Source organism: Babylonia areolata, chromosome 16, assembly GCF_041734735.1.
Source record: "Babylonia areolata isolate BAREFJ2019XMU chromosome 16, ASM4173473v1, whole genome shotgun sequence".
NCBI lineage: Eukaryota > Metazoa > Mollusca > Gastropoda > Neogastropoda > Buccinidae > Babylonia > Babylonia areolata.
The window spans coordinates 17,798,627-17,818,556 of record NC_134891.1 but is presented as its reverse complement, the minus strand read 5'-3'; the positions used below and the strand labels follow the sequence as shown (position 1 = coordinate 17,818,556).

At 43.0% G+C, this 19,930-nt stretch overlaps 1 protein-coding gene across 2 annotated transcripts in view; it reads left to right on the top strand.

The window, feature by feature from the left end:
• LOC143291209 (WD repeat-containing protein 35-like) overlaps positions 1 to 19,930 on the top strand; it is a 76,561-nt gene that overhangs the window by 42,934 nt on the left and 13,697 nt on the right. For both annotated transcript variants that reach the window (XM_076600963.1, XM_076600962.1), the window contains 11 exons: positions 144 to 253; positions 3,812 to 3,953; positions 5,921 to 5,989; positions 7,429 to 7,557; positions 9,103 to 9,191; positions 10,692 to 10,809; positions 12,104 to 12,189; positions 14,838 to 14,981; positions 16,264 to 16,396; positions 17,113 to 17,175; positions 19,071 to 19,283. In XM_076600963.1, the coding sequence (XP_076457078.1) occupies positions 144 to 253; positions 3,812 to 3,953; positions 5,921 to 5,989; positions 7,429 to 7,557; positions 9,103 to 9,191; positions 10,692 to 10,809; positions 12,104 to 12,189; positions 14,838 to 14,981; positions 16,264 to 16,396; positions 17,113 to 17,175; positions 19,071 to 19,283 (1,296 nt within the window). The remainder of the gene's footprint in view (positions 1 to 143; positions 254 to 3,811; positions 3,954 to 5,920; positions 5,990 to 7,428; positions 7,558 to 9,102; positions 9,192 to 10,691; positions 10,810 to 12,103; positions 12,190 to 14,837; positions 14,982 to 16,263; positions 16,397 to 17,112; positions 17,176 to 19,070; positions 19,284 to 19,930) is intronic.

Sequence of the window (19,930 nt, the reverse complement as noted above, 5' to 3'; positions counted from 1 at the left end):
AGTGCATCATCCTTATCATCAAAGAAATATAATGATACTGACAGTGATAATGAGAATATTATTATAAATTGTGGTTTTTTTTATTGTCATTATTATTATTGTTGAATCATTGTTGTGCTGAATGGTGGTGTGTGTGTCTGCAGGGCCGAGAGTCGGGCATGATGGTGCGCTACGCTATGCCATCTTTGGCACTGACCCACAAATACACCCTCAGCTGTCGGCCTCACCAGCTGGCCCTCAACTGTACCTCCAGGTACACACACACACACACACACTCTCTCTCTCTCTATCTCTCTCCCTCTCTCTCCCTCTCTCTCTCTCTCCTCTCTCTCTCTATCTCTCACACACATGCACACACACACACACACACACACACACACACACAACCCCTCCTCCACCCCACACACACAGCCACACACACATTAAAACACAAACATGCGCACACACACACACACACACACACACACACACACACACACACACATACACACATTAAAATACAGACAAGCACATGCGTGCGCACACACACACACACATATACACACACAGGCACACATGCACACATACACAACATATTCACTTCAAGAAGGTTATTCCTTATTGGAGAAAACCTGCTGGAACCATATGATAAACTGAGGATAATGCTAACTTTTGCCCAGGCAAAATTGATCACATTTTCTTATGAAATGAAAGGACATCACAGTCACAGAAGGCTCACCAGTCTAATATACATACAGACTGTGGCTGGATGCAATAAAAACAGAATTTACTTGAAACGAGATTTGCATTTGTGGTAATGTGCTTACCACCATCTTTCATCTCCAAATGTGAACAGCTGAAATTTTTCTCATTCATGAACAAAATCTGCAGTTCCATCAGTTTCTACCAGAAACATTTTACATGACAGTCAACTCATGTTTTTTGAAATAGTTCAGACTTTAATTAGGAGCCCTCATTGATTATTTGTTGTAATTTTTACTGTTTGACTTGTTAATTTGTTGTTTTATTTTTGTTTATACTCTTTTTTTTTTCTTCTTTTTTTTCTTTTTTTGTTTTTGGCAAATTGAGAGGAAATTAGAACAGGGAACGTACTGTGTACATGGCTTGGGTGGGGAAGGGGTGGATTTTCTTCTAAAATCACAATTGTGGATAGACGTCAAAGAAAAAAATGAGCAAACACCCACACATGCACGACAAAAGCAACAAAATTAGATCAGTGTTTTTATTACCACCACAACAAAAGCAGATCAATGTTTTTATTACCACCACAACAAAAGCAACAAAATTAGATCAGTGTTTTTATTACCACCACAACAAAAGCAACAAAATTAGATCAGTGTTTTTTATTACCACCACAACAAAAGCAACAAAATTAGATCAATGTTTTATTACCACCACAACAAAAGCAACAAAAGTAGATTGGTGTTTTTATTTCCACCACAACAAAAGCAACAAAATTAGATCAGGGTTTTTATTACCACCACAACAAAAGCAACAAAATCAGATCAATGTTTTTATTACCACCACAACAAAAGCAACAAAAGTAGATCAATGTTTTTATTACCACCACAACAAAAGTTTTTATTAGCACCACAACAAAAGCAACAAAATTAGATCAGTGTTTTTATTACCACCACAACAAAAGCAACAAAATTAGATCAATGTTTTTATTACCACCACAACAAAATTAGATCAATGTTTTTATTACCACCACAACAAAATTAGATCAGTGTTTTTATTACCACCACAACAAAAGCAACAAAATTAGATCAATGTTTTTATTACCACCACAACAAAATTAGATCAGTGTTTTTATTACCACCACAACAAAAGCAACAAAATTAGATCAGTGTTTTTATTACCACCACAACAAAATCAGCTAAAAAAAAAAAGAACGGAAAGATACATGTCGTTATTATTACTGCAAAAAAGCAGCAAACATCTATAAATGTTGTTATTATCACCACAACAAAGGCAGCGTAAACAGATAAATGTTTTTATTACTTTAACAAAAACAGCTCAGACAGATGAATGTTGTTATTATTACTTCAACCAAAACTAGAAAAAAAAGAAGATCAGTGTTGCCATTACTACTACAACAAAAACAACAAAAATAGATATATGTTGTTATTACTACTTCACCCAAAGCAACAAATATAGATAAGTGTTGTTATTACCACTGAAACCAAAGCAGCAAAAAAAATTATCAGCGTTGTTGTTATGACCACAAAACAAAAGCAACAAAAAATAAACAAAGGTTGATATTATTAGCGCAACAAAAGCAACAAAAATAGGACATCTTCCGCAGTAGTTCTGCTTTTTCCTTCCTACGATAAATTGTCGCTGTTATCACCATCACCATCATCATTGTCATCAGAACATCTTCCGCAGTAGTTCTGCTTTTTCCTTCCTACGATAGATTGTCGCTGTTATCACCATCATCATCATTGTCATCAGAACATCTTCCGCAGTAGTTCTGCTTTTTCCTTCCTACGATAGATTGTCGCTGTTATCACCATCATCATCCTCATTGTCATCAGAACATCTTCCGCAGTAGTTCTGCTTTTTCCTTCCTACGATAGATTGTCGCTGTTATCACTATCATCATCATCATTGTCATCGACATCAGAACATCTTCCGCAGTAGTTCTGCTTTTTTTTTTCTACGATAGATTGTCGTTGTTATCACCATCATCATCATCATTGTCATCGACATCAGAACATCTTCCGCAGTAGTTCTGCTTTTTCCTTCCTACGATAGATTGTCGCTATTATCACCATCATCATCATCATTGTCATCAGAACATCTTCCACAGTAGTGCTGCATTTTCCTTCCTACGATAGATTGTCGCTGTTATCACCATCATCATCATCATTGTCATCAGAAGATCTTCCGCAGTAGTTCTGCTTTTTTTTTTCTACGATAGATTGTCGCTGTTATCACCATCATCATCCTCATTGTCATCAGAACATCTTCCGCAGTAGGTCTGCTTTTTCCTTCCTATGATAGATTGTCGCTGTTATCACCATCGTCATCATCATTGTCATCAGAACATCTTCCGCAGTAGGTCTGCTTTTTTTTTTCTACGATAGATTGTCGCTGTTATCACCATCATTGTCATCAGAACATCTTCCGCAGTAGTTCTGCTTTTTTTTTTCTACAATAGATTGTCGCTGTTATCATCATCATCATCATTGTCATCAGAACATCTTCCGCAGTAGTTCTGCTTTTTCCTTCCTACAATAGATTGTCGCTGTTATCACCATCATCATCATCATTGTCATCAGAACATCTTCCGCAGTAGTTCTGCTTTTTTTTTTCTACAATTGTCGCTGTTATCACCATCATCATCATCATTGTCATCAGAACATCTTCCGCAGTAGGTCTGCTTTTTCCTTCCTACGATAGATTGTCGCTGTTATCACCATCGTCATCATCATTGTCATCAGAAGATCTTCCGCAGTAGTTCTGCTTTTTTTTTTTCTACGATAGATTGTCGCTGTTATCACCATCATCATCATCATTGTCATCAGAACATCTTCCGCAGTAGTTCTGCTTTTTCCTTCCTACGATAAATTGTCGCTGTTATCACCATCACCATCATCATTGTCATCAGAACATCTTCCGCAGTAGTTCTGCTTTTTCCTTCCTACGATAGATTGTCGCTGTTATCACCATCATCATCCTCATTGTCATCAGAACATCTTCCGCAGTAGTTCTGCTTTTTCCTTCCTACGATAGATTGTCGCTGTTATCACCATCATCATGATCATTGTCATCAACATCACCAGCATTATTATTGTCTTTTCAGCCGCCTTGCCATCATCGACATTGCTGGTGTGCTGACCTTCTTTGACCTGGACACGAGAGTGACGGATCCTGACGGGCGGGAGGTGGTTGGGGAGCACCTCAACTTTGAGCGCAAAGACGTGTGGGACATGAAGTGGGCGGAGGTACGAACATGGGAACAGTCAGGGTTAGGGGTCTTCTTCTTCTGCGTTCACTCGTATGCACACGAGTGGGCTTTTACGTGTATGACCGTTTTTACCCTGCCATGTAGGCAGCCATACTCCGTTTTCGGGGGTGTGCATGCTGGGTACGTTCTTGTTTCCATAACCCACCGAACGTTGACATGGATTACAGGATCTTTAACGTGCGTATTTGATCTTCTGCTTGCATATACACACGAAGGGGGTTCAGGCACTAGCAGATCTGCACATATGTTGACCTGGGAGATCGTAAAAATCTCCACCCAGGCGCCGTCACCGTGATTCGAACCCGGGACCCTCAGACAGTCCAACGCTTTAACCACTCGGCTATTGCGCCCGTCAGGGTTAGGGGTGTGGGGTGAGGGGAGAGTGCACAGCAGTCTGTCAGCACAGCACAGCACAACACAGCACAGTACAGTACAGTACAGTACAGTACAGTACAGTACAGCACAACACAACACAACACAGCATAGCGCAGTACAGCACAGCACAACTCAACACAGTACAGCAGAACAGAATACAGCACAGCACAACACAGAGCGGCACAACACAGTTCATCACAGTGAAGTACAGTAGAGTACAGCACAGCACAGCAAAGCAAGGCACAGCAGAGTACAGAACAGGACAGCACTGTACAGGACAGCACAGTACAGTATGACACAGTACAGTACAGCACAGTACAGCTCAGCACAGTGTAACACAACGCAGTGCAGTACAACACAGCACAGTACAGTACAACACAGCACAGTTCAGTACAACACAGCACAACACAACAGAGTACAGCACACCGTGATACAGTACAAAATAGTATAGCAAAGGGCAACTTAGTACAACGCAGCACTGTACATTACAACACAGCACAATACAATATAACACAGCACAATACAGTACAACACAGTAGAATACATTATGACTACCAACCATAGACACTACAACACTGCACATTACAGCACAGTACAACACTGTACAATCTGTCAACCACAGCCACTGCAACACAGTACAACACAGTACTGCACAGGAAAGCACAATATAACACAGAACGGTATAACACTGTATACAGCACAGGTTTTGAAATTTGTGATTCAACACCTGTGTGAACCTTGCCCTGTTTTTGGGGTGTTTTTTTTAAAGACTTCTTTGACACACACCCTTAGTTTCTGCATTTCTTAATATCAAAATGTCTTTATTGACCCGTTTTAAAACCAGAATTGTCTGATTCAGTTGTTGGTTCTTTGTTTTTTGTTGTTGTTCTTTCATATCGTATCTGTCTGGCCTTCATGGATGCTTAGAAATAATGTTGGTGATTTTTTTAATTTTTGACATTGCTTTTTGTTCAGATGTTTTGTTCACAGATGTTTGTAATGTTTCTGGTATCTGGTTTGAAAAGCATCAGTTTTCCCTCTACACATGGGTGACGTTAATTTCTGTTCATGTGGAAGTATATTTTTACTTTCTTGATTGTAAAATTCATTTTCTTTTTATATTCTTTGGCAAGGAAAATCTGAAACTTTTTTCCTGGGTAGAATCTACTAAAGTGTAGAATTCTTGTAAGGACGAAGGAATATTCATATGAATTGACTCCACACAACACGTTGCTTCTCATTTCACTGCTCTTCCCTCTTTATCATCATAAACGTGTGTGCATGTGTGTGTACGTGCATGCATGCTTATGATATTTGTGCGTGTGTGTGTGTATGCATGTGCATATGAATGTATATGTGGTTGCATTTGTGTGTGTATGTGTGATTGTGTGTGTGTGTGCACTTGTGAGTATGTGTGTGTGTGTGTGTGTGTGCATGTGTGTGTGTGTGTGCATGTGTGTGTGTGTGTGTGTGTGCTGTGTGTGTGTGTGTGTGTGTGTGTGTGTGTGCATGTGTGTGTGTGTGTGTGTGTGTGTGTGTGTGTGTGCATGTGTGTGTGTGTGCCTGCAGGACAACGCGGAGCTGTTTGCCATGATGGAGAAGACGCGCATGTACATCTTCCGCAGTCTGGAGCCAGAGGTGAGGGCAGTAGTTGTGCTCCCCCAGTGCGGTCCCATCAAGGTCTCACTGTCTTTTGGTGGGCTTGGATGACTCGCATAGCGCCTATCCTCGGTCAGAGGCCTAGCTCTAAACCCTTTACAAACAGGGAGTCATTTGCACAACAGGGTGCTTTCCTGGGTAGAGGCGACTGGGGGCTGCCTTTTGGCGTTGATCATTTGTTTCCTGAGTCATTCAATCAGGGTTCAGACACACACACACACACACACACACACACACACACATGTATATGTGTGTGTGTGTGTGTGTATATATATATATATTTGTGTGTGTGTGTGTGTGTGTTTGAGTGAATTTTACTCTGAATTCTTACCAGGGACAACTCTTTATTGCTGTGTGTAGGGGAACCCCCTCCAGTTTATCGTCTCGTCTGAATGACTAGCGTCTAGACCACCACTCAAGGTCCAGTGGAGGGGGAAAAAATTGTGGCAAATGTGGTTGAAAGTCCAACACTTTAACCAGTGGGTTGAAGTGCATGTCTCCCTCATCGCTGACCTAGATTAGCAGTGTGATCCACCTTTTTTTTCCTTCCTTTTTTTTTCTATCCTATTCTCTGTCTTCTTCTTTTCTGTCATTTTATTCAACAACAACATTTTGAAGGAAAAAATGGCAACAAAAAAAAAAGAAAAGAAAAAAGGAGCAAGTCTGGCGTGTGCATGGTCGTGAGAATTGTGAAGAGGGATTGGGGGAATGATTAGTGCGCTTTCTTTTGAAGCAGGGTGTTTCTTCCTCTGCTGCCTTTCTCACGGCCTGCTCTCACACTCCTCTGTGTCTTTGTGTTTTCCTGTAGATGTGGTAGACATACAATTGTTTGCGAACATCGAATATTGAACGTTGAACTCACGTAACAGTGCAACTGTAATCGTCAAAATTGAATGATGAAGTCACCGTTTTGTCCCCGTGGTCTTCTTCAGGTAGTAGAAGTAGTGTTGGAAGCAGTGTTTCACTTTGTATAGTATTTCGAGGGTAAGTTACCGTTGGTCAGGTTTGAGTGGAAAAGTGAACCCCATGAATGGTGTTACTATGTATCCTCAGTACCCCAACAGGTGTCGAAGGATTGAACTAATATTCTTGATTCTGGATGCTAGGAGCCTGTATTGTTACTTTATACCCTCCATGGCCCAAAAAGGGTTAAAGAATGGATAAATATTGTTGGTTGTGGCACTTGATATCCTGATACTTTATATCATCCATGCCCCAACAAGGGTTAAAGGAATGGATAAACATTGTTGGTCGTGGCCCTGGTATCCTGTTACTTTATATCGTCCATGCCCCAACAAGGGTTAAAAGGAATGGATAAACATTGTTGGTCGTGGCCCTGGTATCCTGTTACTTTATATCGTCCATGCCCCAACAAGGGTTAAAAGGAATGGATAAACATTGTTGGTTGTGGCCCACAGGAGCCCATCCTGAGCAGCGGCTACATCTGCCAGTTCAGCGACCTTCAGATCAAGGCCGTTCTGCTGGACGAGGTCATGAAGGACCCTGAGAACCCGGCCAAGGATGACATGATTGAGATGGAGATCAAGGTGTGTGGGTGTGGGAAGGTGGGGGATGGTGTGTGGGTGGGGGTGCGGGAGGGTGTTTGTGTGGGAGGGTGTGTGTGTGTGTTGGGGTGGGGGCCTGTATATGTGTATATGAGAGGTGTATGGGAGTGGTGTGGGAGGGTGTTTGTGTGTGAGTGAGGGAGGGTATGTGTGTGGGTGGTGGGGGCCATATGTATTTGTATGAGAGGTGTGGTAGTGGGGGGGTGCAGGAGGATGTGTGAGTGTGGGGGTGGAGGGAGGTGTATGTGTGTGAATGAGAGGTGTGGGAGGGTCTGTATGTGTGTGGGAGGGGGTGAGGTGTATGTGTGGGTGGTGTGGGAGGGTGTTTGTGTGTGTGTGTGTGTGAACAGTGTGTGTGCTTGTACAGTGTGTGTGCTTGTACGGTGTGTGTGTGCATGTGGTTTGTGTATGAAGTGTGAGTAGGCGGCATGGGGTGGAGAGGGTGCATGCGGGGGAGAGGGGTTATAGTGTGTGTGTCAAGTTTGTGTCTGTGGGGGTGTAAAGTGTGTGTGTAGCAGGGTGTGAGTGTGGGAGGGTGTGTGTGTGGCAGGGATGTGTGAGGTATTTGTTTAGCGAATGTGGGAGGGTGTGTGTATGTGTGTGTGTGTGTGTGAATGTTGGAGTGCAGGTGTGGGGTGTTTGTATAGTATGTGTGTGTGGATGTTTTGTGTGTGCCCGGTGTGTTTTGTGAAGTGTTTTTTGAGCAGAGGTTGTCTCTGGAAGTGTGCGCTGAATACACTTTCATTGATACCAGTGTTCATACTATCATAATTATAGTTATGATTATCATAATCATCGTCATTATTATTGTTATTATTGCTGTTGTTGTTGTTGTTTATAATGGTGATATCAATATTATGATGATGATGATGATAAGTATTTTGTTGTTGTTGTTCTTGGTTATCATTGTTATTGTTGTTGCTGTCATTATTATTATTATTATCATCATCATCATCATCATTTGTATTAGTAGTATAATTAACATTATTAGTATGTACAACATCATTATTATTATTAGCATTATTATCATTATCATAATTTTTTGTTGTTGTTGTCATTCCTATTGTTATTATTGTTAGCATTATTATTGTCATCATTCTTCTTATTATTACTTTTATTATTATTGTTGTTATCATTATCACTGGTGTGGACGATAATATTATTGTTATTTAATAATAATAATAATAATAATAATAATAATGGTATTTATATAGCGCTGGATCTTGTGCAGAGACAAATCAAAGCGCTTTCGCACCAGTCATTCACACGCATGCATAACTCTAATACTGTAGAAACTAAAGACAAGGAAGGGCAGGCAAGGGAGGCTATTTTGGGAAGAGGTGGGTTTTAAGGCCAGACTTGAAAGAGCTGAGTGTGGAGACTTGACGAAGCGAAAGAGGAAGTTCATTCCAATCGCAAGGTCCAGAAATAGAAAGAACGGCGGCCAACAGTCGAGTGTTTGAATCTGGGTATTTATGATGATGATCATTGCCATGATGGTGACGGTGACGATGATGATGTGTGCAGTCTCTGAGGGACACACGAGAACTGCTGGACAAAGTGGGATTGGCTGACACCCAGCAGTTCATTGAGGATAACCCTCACCCCCGACTGTGGTCAGTGCCCTGTGTGGGTGTGGGTGTGGGTGTGTGTGTGTGTGTGTCTGTGTGTGTGTGTCTGTGCGTGTGTGATGTGTCTGTGTTTGTGTTTGATTGTGTGTGTGCATGTGTGTGTGTGTGTGTGTGTGCGCGCGATGTGTTTGTGTGTGCAGAGATACCAACTGTTACGGTTTACACTTGATCACAGTTTGTTCCAACGTCACACCAACGTCAGATTTGTTCCAATGAGTTCGTTTTTGAGCACATAGCATGGTCACATGATTTCCTGTCGTAACAGTATCCAGATGCTCTAGACCTATCGATCATGTGGCCAGGGCAGTCACTACTAACCTTGGTCTCACGTGCTGTTCTCAGGAAGTTGCGTGTGTGTTTACATAGAAACAGCATTAAGCAGACCAGTTAGTTTAATGGTGGCAGTTGCACCGTATTGCAGGTAGGCCCAAGTGTTTGTGTGCCTTGTAGATAAAATGTACATTTGCTGACAAATTCAGAATGTTCCTACCTAATTTCCTGATTGTTCCTATGAACAGTGGACAGGAGTTGGCATCTGTGTGTGTGTGTGTGTGTGCACGCGTGCACGCTCGCGCTTATGTGTGTGATGTGTCTGTGTGTGATGTGTGTGTATGTTGGTGTGTGTGTTTGTGCATGGTAGATGTGTATGGGGGGATAGAGTGTAATTGATGCTTCCACTTTGTTGAATGATCACACTGTCATGGCAGATAAGCATCTCAACCATTCTGCCACCTTCTTCTTAGTTTGTGTGAAATATTGATTAAATGACACGAATGTAATAAACAAATCAGCATATACATTAAATTATAATCAGAATGTATGACACAGAGAGAGGCATATGATTAAGATAAGATGAATAAAAATGGGCCATGTGCAGTGAACTTTCGCATGCCCATCGTACATGTGCAGATTCACACAAGTCTGCATGCACATACACAAATTCACGCTTGCATGCACACACCCACACCCATGCTCACATTGGCATACATTTGTTATGTTCATCTCACAAGCAACGTTTTGCAGAATTACACACATGCATTCATACACTGGGGTATCTCTGGATTGGTGGCCAGGTGGTACCACATCCACCTGAGAAGTTTAAAAAAAAAACATGAGTATGCGAGATCAAATCCCATGCTCACCGGATATTTCTCGCCCTCCATCTGACCTTGGGTGGTGGTCTGGATGTTAGTCATTCAGATGAGAAGATAAACTAAGGCCCCCTTGTGTTGCATGCACATAGCGCGCTTAAAAGATCCGACAGCAAAGAAAGAGTTGTCCATGGCAGATTCGATAGCAAAACATCCACCTTGATCGTAAAACAAATAACAGTTGCAGGCTGAAAAAACAGAATAAAATTTAAAAGGGTGGCGCAGCACTGTGATGGCACGCTCTCCCAAGGGAGAGCAGCCAGAATTTCACACAGAGAAATATGCAGTGACAAAATAAAAGTAATAATCCAACCATGATACAATGTGTTTGCAGGCGACTTCTTGCTGAATCAGCCCTGGAACAGCTGAACCTGAAAGTGGCGGAGACCGCCTTTGTCAAGTGTCGCGACTACCAGGGCATTGAGTTTGTGAAGCGCCTTGGAAACTTACAGGTACTGGGGAACAGACTGTTCACTATCGTGTCCCTCTCATTCCCAAACACAGAGTATGGCTGCCTTTATTGCGGGGTAAAAAGGGCTATAAATGTGAAAGCCCACCCGTACATGTGAGTGAACATGGGAGTTGCAGCCCATGAATGGAGGAGACAGTGTGTGTCTTTTTTGGTCGTATGTTTCAGGGAAAGGGGTGGGTGGGGTTCTCACAACTGGTCTTCTGGTCTTATTATAGGGATGTCATACTTGTAAATCACGGAGGATTTTTCTTCAGATGATTCCATTCGAGGTTTATAGGTCAGACTTCCAGATAAAAGATGAGTGAAGATAGTGTCTGAAGGTACTTAGTTGTGATTAGATCACTTGGCAGAATTACACACAATCATATGCACATGCACACATGCACTGGTATGTATATATGTTATGTCTTCAATGCCTGAGCACGTTAGGTTACACTGCTGGTCAGGCATCTGCTTAGCAGATGTGATGCAGCTTATATGGATTTGTTAAAACACAGTAACGCCTCCTTGAGTAACTGATCTGAACTGAACTATGTTTTTTGCAGTAGATCCTTAGATGTGATTTTTTACCAAAATCAAAACTTTTCCCCAGGCATCTTCAATACTGTTTTTGAAGTGTAACTCATTGTCAGCACTTAAAGCCTCTGGTTGGAATGTTCTTTTTGAAGTGGGGAGCAGATTGTTAAAATCTTCTCTACCTGTTCAGAGCTGCCGGGTTGTACCAGGTTAGAGCAGTTATATTGGTTCCAATAACTTTCTGTCAGCTGCTGGCATTTGATAACTTCCCATCCAGTGCTGGTCTTTGAATTGTATCAGGCACATGCACACACACACACACACACACACACACACACACACACACACACTTCAATGCTGAATTTATGAAAACTTTCACATTGTGTTCAAACTGAGACATTTTTTTCCTCCAATTTTTGAAAGAGGCAAGAATGTTGTTTTGTTGTGGTTTTTTAATAATTTTTTTACATAAATTGATTATTATTTACATGTAGGAAAACATTGTTTTGAATTTGCTGGCTTTTTTTTTTTTTTTTTTTTTTTTTTTAGTTTTTAGTTTTTATCAGTTTGATTATGTAGAGTTTCTTCATATTGCATCTTCTCTTAGAACAGTTTTGTTTTCTCACCTGTGACCAGCCCTGTGTTGTTGTCTGGGTTTGATTGTGCTGTAAACTTCATGAACTGGAAGTTAGTGCCTATGTATTGTGCATGCTTGACCCTTAGAAAAAGTGATTTATATAAGGATTTTTTTTTTTCAGAGTGAGAGCATGAAGCAGGCGGAGGTGGCGTCATATTTCCGGCGCTTTGAAGAGGCAGAGAAATGCTACCTGGACATGGACCGACGGTAAAGGCTGAATTCCACTGACCAAAAAAAAATTATACGAAATTCGCATGCAAAGAATTCATGTGAAATTTGCTGGCGTAGGAAAAAAGTTCAATCCATTCGTAGACTCAGAATCTACCTGCCAGTCTTCGTTAAAAACGTGAAGCCAGTACAGTCAAAGCAAACAGTCTGTGTCATGAATTTTGATTGTGGTCCTGATGCAGTGGAGGAAGAGATGTGAAGCAAAGAGGAAGCATGGATTTGGGTGAACAGCACCGTAAAGTTCGGTCTATACGCCGCGACTTTTTACCCCAGCTTCAACCTCTGCGGCTTATACAATGATGCGGCTTATTTGTGGAGTGTCATGTTCTTGTCTATTCTTAGCTGCCCTTCAACTCACCAAAATCATGATTTCTGTCCATGAATTTTTGGATGAGCTTCAGGATAGTGTGCTAACTGTTCACGTTTTATAAATCAAATCCGCACACATTAAAGCCTTTAGATCAGCATTCAGTTCTACTCTGCTCAAGCGTACACCCTCATCATGCCGAAAACGCAACATTATGCCTATGATGCAGCCTTCGAATTGAAGGCGATCGACCTAGTAGACGACAGTGCAAGTGACGAATCAGCAGCGACCTCCACCTTCATGTTCATGAAGTGAAAGCGAGGCTGAAGTCAGTGACAAGATGGCGGAGGAAGCTGTGCTGGTTCTCTTCAACTTGGACACTGAAGACGAAGATTTTAGTGGATTCAGTGAGCAGGATGACGTTGAATAAATGTGACTATCCCTAAATTATGGATCTTATTTTCGTTGTGTTTGTTTATTATTTTTTTGTGGCACTAGTAGTATTTTTGCTTGCTTTTCTTTGTGTTGTTTCCCGCTTGTGTTTATTTCATAACCTACAGTATCGACAGCTTTTCTGTAGTATCAGTATGTGTTCCGGTACCGGAAATAAGTGCGGCTTATAAGCCGGTGCGGCTTATGTATGTATAAAGTTCAATTTTTTCCAAAATTTAGTGGATGCGGCTTATATACCAGTGCGCTCAATAGACCGAACTTTACGGTAGTTTGAAGCTCAGGCAGCAGAGATCATGCAAAGTTCATGCAAGCTTGAGGTCAGTGAATTTAGATGACAAAAAGGTGTCAGTGTGAATTTCACATTGGTTTTTTTTTTGTGTGTGTGTGGTCTATGGAATTCCTCCTGAAGGGGGGAGCACTCTATGAAGCATTCCCTCTCTTTAGATCCAGCACTGTAGACCAGGGCGAAAACACATCAGGCAGGAACAGCGATTTGAACTCCAGGGCTGGGTTGAACAAGTGATGTTAGCAGTGTGCAAACTCTGCTTTGTGTGAAGGGTTTTCCTAGGCTATACCCCATTTGGAGAGAGAGGCAGGCTTTGACACACAACCGACAGACCTAGAGGAATCATGTGAACAGTTCTGTGTGGCGCCCCAGTGATGCCTCAAAGGGTTAAGAAGAAGAAGAAGAGACAGTACTTCCATAGATGTAGGAAAATTGTCATGGCTAAGCAGACTGAGCACGGCTAAGATCACTGCTGTAACCCAGCCTTGGCTTCAGAGTGACAGGTGACCTCACTGTGTGTGTGCATGGATGTGTTCCTTGCTCTGACATAATAATAATAATAATAATAATAATAATAACAACGGATACTTACATAGCACACTATCCAGAAATCTGCTCTGAGTGCTTTACAAAAACGCTTTTGTCAACATAAAACATTACTGATTACATCAATGTTACATACACACACACCAAAATGTGACCACACACACACACACACACACACACACACACACACACACACTGCATACATACATTTTAACATACACGTGTATCTGACAGCTACCCTAACACATATGCACACATAGGCAGGCACAAACTTACATAAACACACGCACACACAATACACATTCATATACATGCATGTAGTTATGTACACATACATATGTATACACACATAGTCAAGTACAGCTAACGCAAAGGAAGTGGACCTGCCACAACTGAACTTATTGCTGAGGGAAAACAGATAGAGAACTGTGTTACTGTGTGTGAACAAAAGTGTGCATAAAAAATGTATTGTTTGTCAGCATCTGTCATGCTGTGGCAGACCTCAGACCATGCCTGCTGCTAGAAGTGGCTCACACATTCATGTGGGGAGGTGTATGTGTGTGTTTGCATATGTGTGTATGTGTGTGTGTGCATGCATGTGTGTGTATATGTGCCTGCATCCATGTGTGTGCATATGTATGTGTGTGAGTATATGTGTGAGTGTGCGTGTATGCATGCATGTCACTGTGTTTGCGTGTGTGTGTGTGTGAGTGTTCGCATGTCTTTGTGTGCATGCATGTGTGCATGTGCTTACATGTGTATGCCCATGTACATATGTATGTTCGTGTGCATGTGCCTGTATGTGTCTGCATGCATGTGTGTGCATGCATATCTATATATGTATATGTGGGTGTGTGCCATACATGAGTTTTGAGCGCTTCAGTCGTTCCAACAGCTCAGAATGCCTGGAATGTTTTTAGATGTCATGCGCGCGGTAAGAAAAGAGTACACACACACACGATAAAAAGGCTGTGTCTGGCTGCACGCTAAGAGAACAGAGTCAGACTGACCTTGACCTGTGACCTGTGATGTCAGGGACCTGGCGGTGAACCTGCGGAAGAAGCTGGGTGACTGGTTCAAGGTCATCCACCTGCTGAAGCATGGGGGTGGTGGCGACGATGTGCAGCTGGAGGAGGCCTGGAATGCTGTGGGCGACTACTACGCTGACCGCCAGAAATGGTCAGTGGGGGCTGTTGTTACACTGACAGAAATGGTTAATATGGGAATTATATAGGGATTGTTATACGGACCAGCTTAAGTGATCAGTGTGGGCTATTGTTACATTGACAGAAATGGTTAATATGGGAATTATATAGGGATTGTTATACGGACCAGCTTAAGTGATCAGTGTGGGCTATTATTACACTGACAGATAGAAATGGTTAATATGGGAATTATACAGGGATTGTTATACGGACCAGCTTAAGTGATCAGTGTGGGCTATTGTTACACTGACAGATAGAAACGGTTAATATGGGAATTATACAGGGATACGGACCAGCTTAAGTGATCAGTGTGGGCTATTATTACACTGACAGATAGAAATGGTTAATATGGGAATTATACAGGGATTGTTATACGGACCAGCTTAAGTGATCAGTGTGGGCTATTGTTACACTGACAGATAGAAATGGTTTAATATGGGAATTATACAGGGATTGTTATATGGACCAGCTTAGGTGATCAGTGGGGGCTGTTATTACACTGACAGATAGAAATGGTTAATATGGGAATTATACAGGGATTGTTATACGGACCAGCTGATCAGTGTGGGAATTGTATGACGGATTACTATGTCAACAAATAGAAATGGTTATGACTGGAATGCAGTGGACATTGTTATGAGGATTGTGTGGAGACTATGGTGGGAGTTACATAGAGGTTATGATGGGAAAGCCAGCCGACAGAAGTGGTTGGTACGGAAACACCCAGTGTCAGCGGTGAGGACTGTCCTCAGTGAACTGCGAAACAGAAAGTGTAAGTGTGTGTGCTGGCTTGGACACCTGGAAACAGAAAGTGTAAGTGTGTGTGCTGGCTTGGACACCTGGAAACAGAAAGTGTAAGTGTGTGTGCTGGCTTGGACACCTGGAAACAGAAAGTGTAAGTGTGTGTGCTGGCTTGGACACCTGGAAACAGAAAGTGTAAGTGTGTGTGCTGGCTTGGACACCTGGAAACAGAAAGTGTAAGTGTGTGTGCTGGCTTGGACACCTGGAAACAGAAAGTGTAAGTGTGGGTGCTGGCTTGGACACCTGGAAACAGAAAGTGTAAGTGTGTGTGCTGGCTTGGACACCTGGAAACAGAAAGTGTAAGTGTGTGTGCTGGCTTGGACACCTGGAAACAGAAAGTGTTTTGTGGGTACACGTGCAGGCTTGGTCACCTGGAAACAGAAAGTGTTTTGTGGGTACACGTGCAGGCTTGGTCACCTGGAAACAGAAGGTGGTGTGTGTGTGTGTGTGTGCAGGCAGCAGGCGGTGACCTACTACGTGCAGGGCCGTAACCAGGAGCGTCTGGCAGAGTGTTACTACATGCTGGAGGACTACTCCGGTCTGGAGAAGATGATCACCACCCTGCCTGAAAACCACAAACTGCTGCCTGTGAGTCACCCACACATGCCTGCCAGCCCTATACATCCAGAAAACGTAACACCCACACATGTCTGCCAGCCCCTTCCAGAAAACGTAACATCCAATATGTCTGCCAGCCCCTTCCAGAAAACGTAACACCCACACATGTCTGCCAGCCCCTTCCAGAAAACGTAACACCCACACATGTCTGCCAGCCCCTTCCAGAAAACGTAACACCCACACATGTCTGCCAGCCCCTTCCAGAAAACGTAACACCCACACATGCCTGCCACGTAACCCCACACATGTCTGCCAGGCCCTTCCAGAAAACGTAACACCCACACATGCCTGCCAGCCCCTTCCAGAAAACTTAACACCCACACATGCCTGCCAGCCCCTTCCAGAAAAGGTAACACCCACACATGCCTGCCAGCCCCATACCTTCCAGAAAACGTAGCACCCACACATGCCTGCCAGCCCCTTCCAGAAAACGTGACACCCACACATGCCTTCCAGCCCCTTCCAGAAAACGTAACACCCACACATGCCTTCCAGCCCCTTCCAGAAAACATAACACCCACACACGCCTGTCACTCCCATGCATTCCAGAAAACGTAACACCCACACATGCCTGCCAGCACCATACAGCATCCTCTGGTAAAAGGAAAATATTTAAAGAAAGGAAAACATTTAAAAGGAATACATTCAGTGCGTGTGATGCAGGGTGGTTTGTGACTGTGTTTCAGGACATTGCCCAGATGTTTCACAGTGTGGGCATGTGTGAACAGGCTGTGGAGGCCTACATCAGAGTGAGTCTCCCCCTCCGTCACTCTGTGTCTGTCTGTCTCTCTCTGTGTCTCTTTGTCTTTCTGTCTCTCTCTCTCTCTCACTCTGTGTCTGTGTCTTTTTGTCTCTCATCTCTGTATCTCTCTCTGTCTCTCTCTGAGTGTCTGTATGTCTCTGTCTCAGTCTATCTCAGTCTATCTCTGTCTGTTTCTGTCTCTCTGCCGCTGTCTCTCTCTCTTCTCTGTCTCTGTCTCTCTGTAGCTCTCTCTGTCTCCATCCCTTGTCTTTCTGTCTCTGTCTCTGTCTCTTTGTAACTCTGTATCTCTCTGCTGCTGGCTCTGTCTCTGTCTCTCTCTTTCTGTCTGTCTGTCTCTGTCTCCCTCTCCACCCCACCCCCTCACCTTCCAACCCCTTTCTGAACCCCTGCCCCTCCAACTCCTATCTTTTTCTTCCTTGTGCATATTGTGATATGGGATTGATTTATTTCTTTACTGAGGAAGAAAAGCACATTCAGTCAAGATGTCCTCTGCAACAAAAATCAGCGTTTCCCATTTCAAAGAGATTTGACAAAACAGGTGTACACAGCGTGTGAAGCCATGCTACGTAGAGCAGTCAGTGGTGTACACACTGTACACACTTTGCCGTGGGAGGGGCAACAGAATGGATCTTCCATCTCCATGTAGATTCAGCGTGTGGTGGTGACAGCATGACAGCAAAATGTGCCCTGATCTCTACTTGTCATATGCAGCCAGTTGGTCAAGTTACATGAGGTGTGTCACTTACACAAGATTGAGTCAAACAAGAAAACTCTATATTGAGGTAAAGAAGAATGCTGGCCGGAGCCAGAAAATTTTGTTTACAACTTAAGCGAGGTCAGCTTGAGCAGGTGCAAATGTGTGTAGCTATTCTTGAAGTTATGCATGTACTCTGTTTTACCTCACTGGGGATGACAAGTTTTCACCCTTTTTGTCCACCACAGATAACCCATTTGTCAGGAAGAAGTCACACGAAAATAATACAAAACGCAATATCAGAAAATGAAACTTTCAGAACTGAGTATGGACATGATGAGTTAGTACATATGAAAATGTTGAAGTTCTCACTTCAGTGTTGTTACAGTTCTGTGGACCATGTGGAAAATACTCTTCATTTTGCATGCAGCATGACAACACCCACACAGTTTGTTCATGTCCATGGAAACACAGTGGGGAAAAACGTCATTTAGTGCACCAGACAGCTCATGAAAGTATTGATTATTTTAAAGTTGTCAAAAAACAGAAAAACTGTAGGTCATATTTACAAATGTGAAAGATTGTCAAAGGGGTGTCACTCAGCAGACACATGCAGGCTACAGAGCCAGAAAGGTTGGAAAAACCCCACAAAGTCCTTATGCCAGTCATGCATCATAAACCATAGAAACACACCCTTGATCATACGTTACACAGCAAGCCATTCCCTTTCTTCTCCTGTTGTGTGATGCACATGCCCCCCCCCCCCCCCCCCCCCCCGCCCCCTGTCTCCGCCCCCCGCATGCCTTTTCACTGGCCTGTGATATGTAGCCTGTGTCTGATTCATCATTCAGATCGCTGTGTTCACTTGAAACTTTCATCTTCATCTTCGCCCACCTCGTCAATGCCTAGGCCCTCCGTTTGTGTCAGAACAGATGTTTCAGCAACAGTAAAACACTGACGTTGTTGGTCTGCTTTCGGTTATGACATTCTGAGGAGAGCTCACTAGAGATGCCATTCTTGACATGAATGCAGCAAAGCAGTCCAAATTACTCTTCCAAGGTGAGGAGGGATGAAGGGTGGACTTTCTGTGTGTGCGTATGTGTGTATGTCCCTCCCCACTCTTACAGTGAGGATTTAAAGTTGATGAAAATAGAAGATAAGAATTTTTGATTTGCCTGATCAAACAGTGCAACCGAGTGAAGATGGCGATCGACACGTGCGTCAGCCTGAACCAGTGGGACAAGGGCATCGAGCTGGCCAAGTCGCACAACGTGCGGGAGATTGACCTCTTGCTGGCCAAGTACGCCTCGCACCTGCTGGAGAAGAACAAGATCCTGTCGGCCATCGAGCTGTACCGCAAGGCAGGCAACTTCATGGAGGCTGCCAAGCTGCTCTTCAAGGTCAGCAGGGAGTGATGATGAAAGATGGACTCTGTGTGTGTGTGTGTGTGTGTGTGCTGTTAGTGTGTGTGTGTGTCTGGTCTTTTCTGTTGTGTTCTGTTGCGTTCTGTTCTGTTGTATTCTGCTCAGTTCCATTCTGGTCTGTTCTGTTGTGTTCTGTTCTGTGTTCTCAGTTCCATTCTGTTCTGTTTGATTCTGTTCTATTCCACTCCATTCTGTTCTCTTCTGTTCTGTCCTGTTCCATTCTGTTCTCTTCTGTTCTGTTCTGTTCTGTTCCACTCCATTCTGTTCTCTTCTGTTCTGTTCTGTTCTGTTCCACTCCATTCTGTTCTCTTCTGTTCTGTTCTGTTCCATTCCATTCTGTTCTCTTCTGTTCTGTCCTGTTCTGTTCCATTCTGTTCTCTTCCGTTCTGTCCTGTTCTGTTCCACTCCATTCTGTTCTGTTCTGTTCTGTCCTGTTCTGTTCCATTCCATTCTGTTCTGTTCTGTTCTGTCCTGTTCTGTTCCATTCCATTCTGTTCTGTTCTGTTCTGTTCTGTCCTGTTCTGTTCCATTCCATTCTGTTCTGTTCTGTTCCATTCTGTTCTGTTCTGTTCTGTCCTGTTCTGTTCTGTTCTGTCCTGTTCTGTTCCATTCCATTCTGTTCT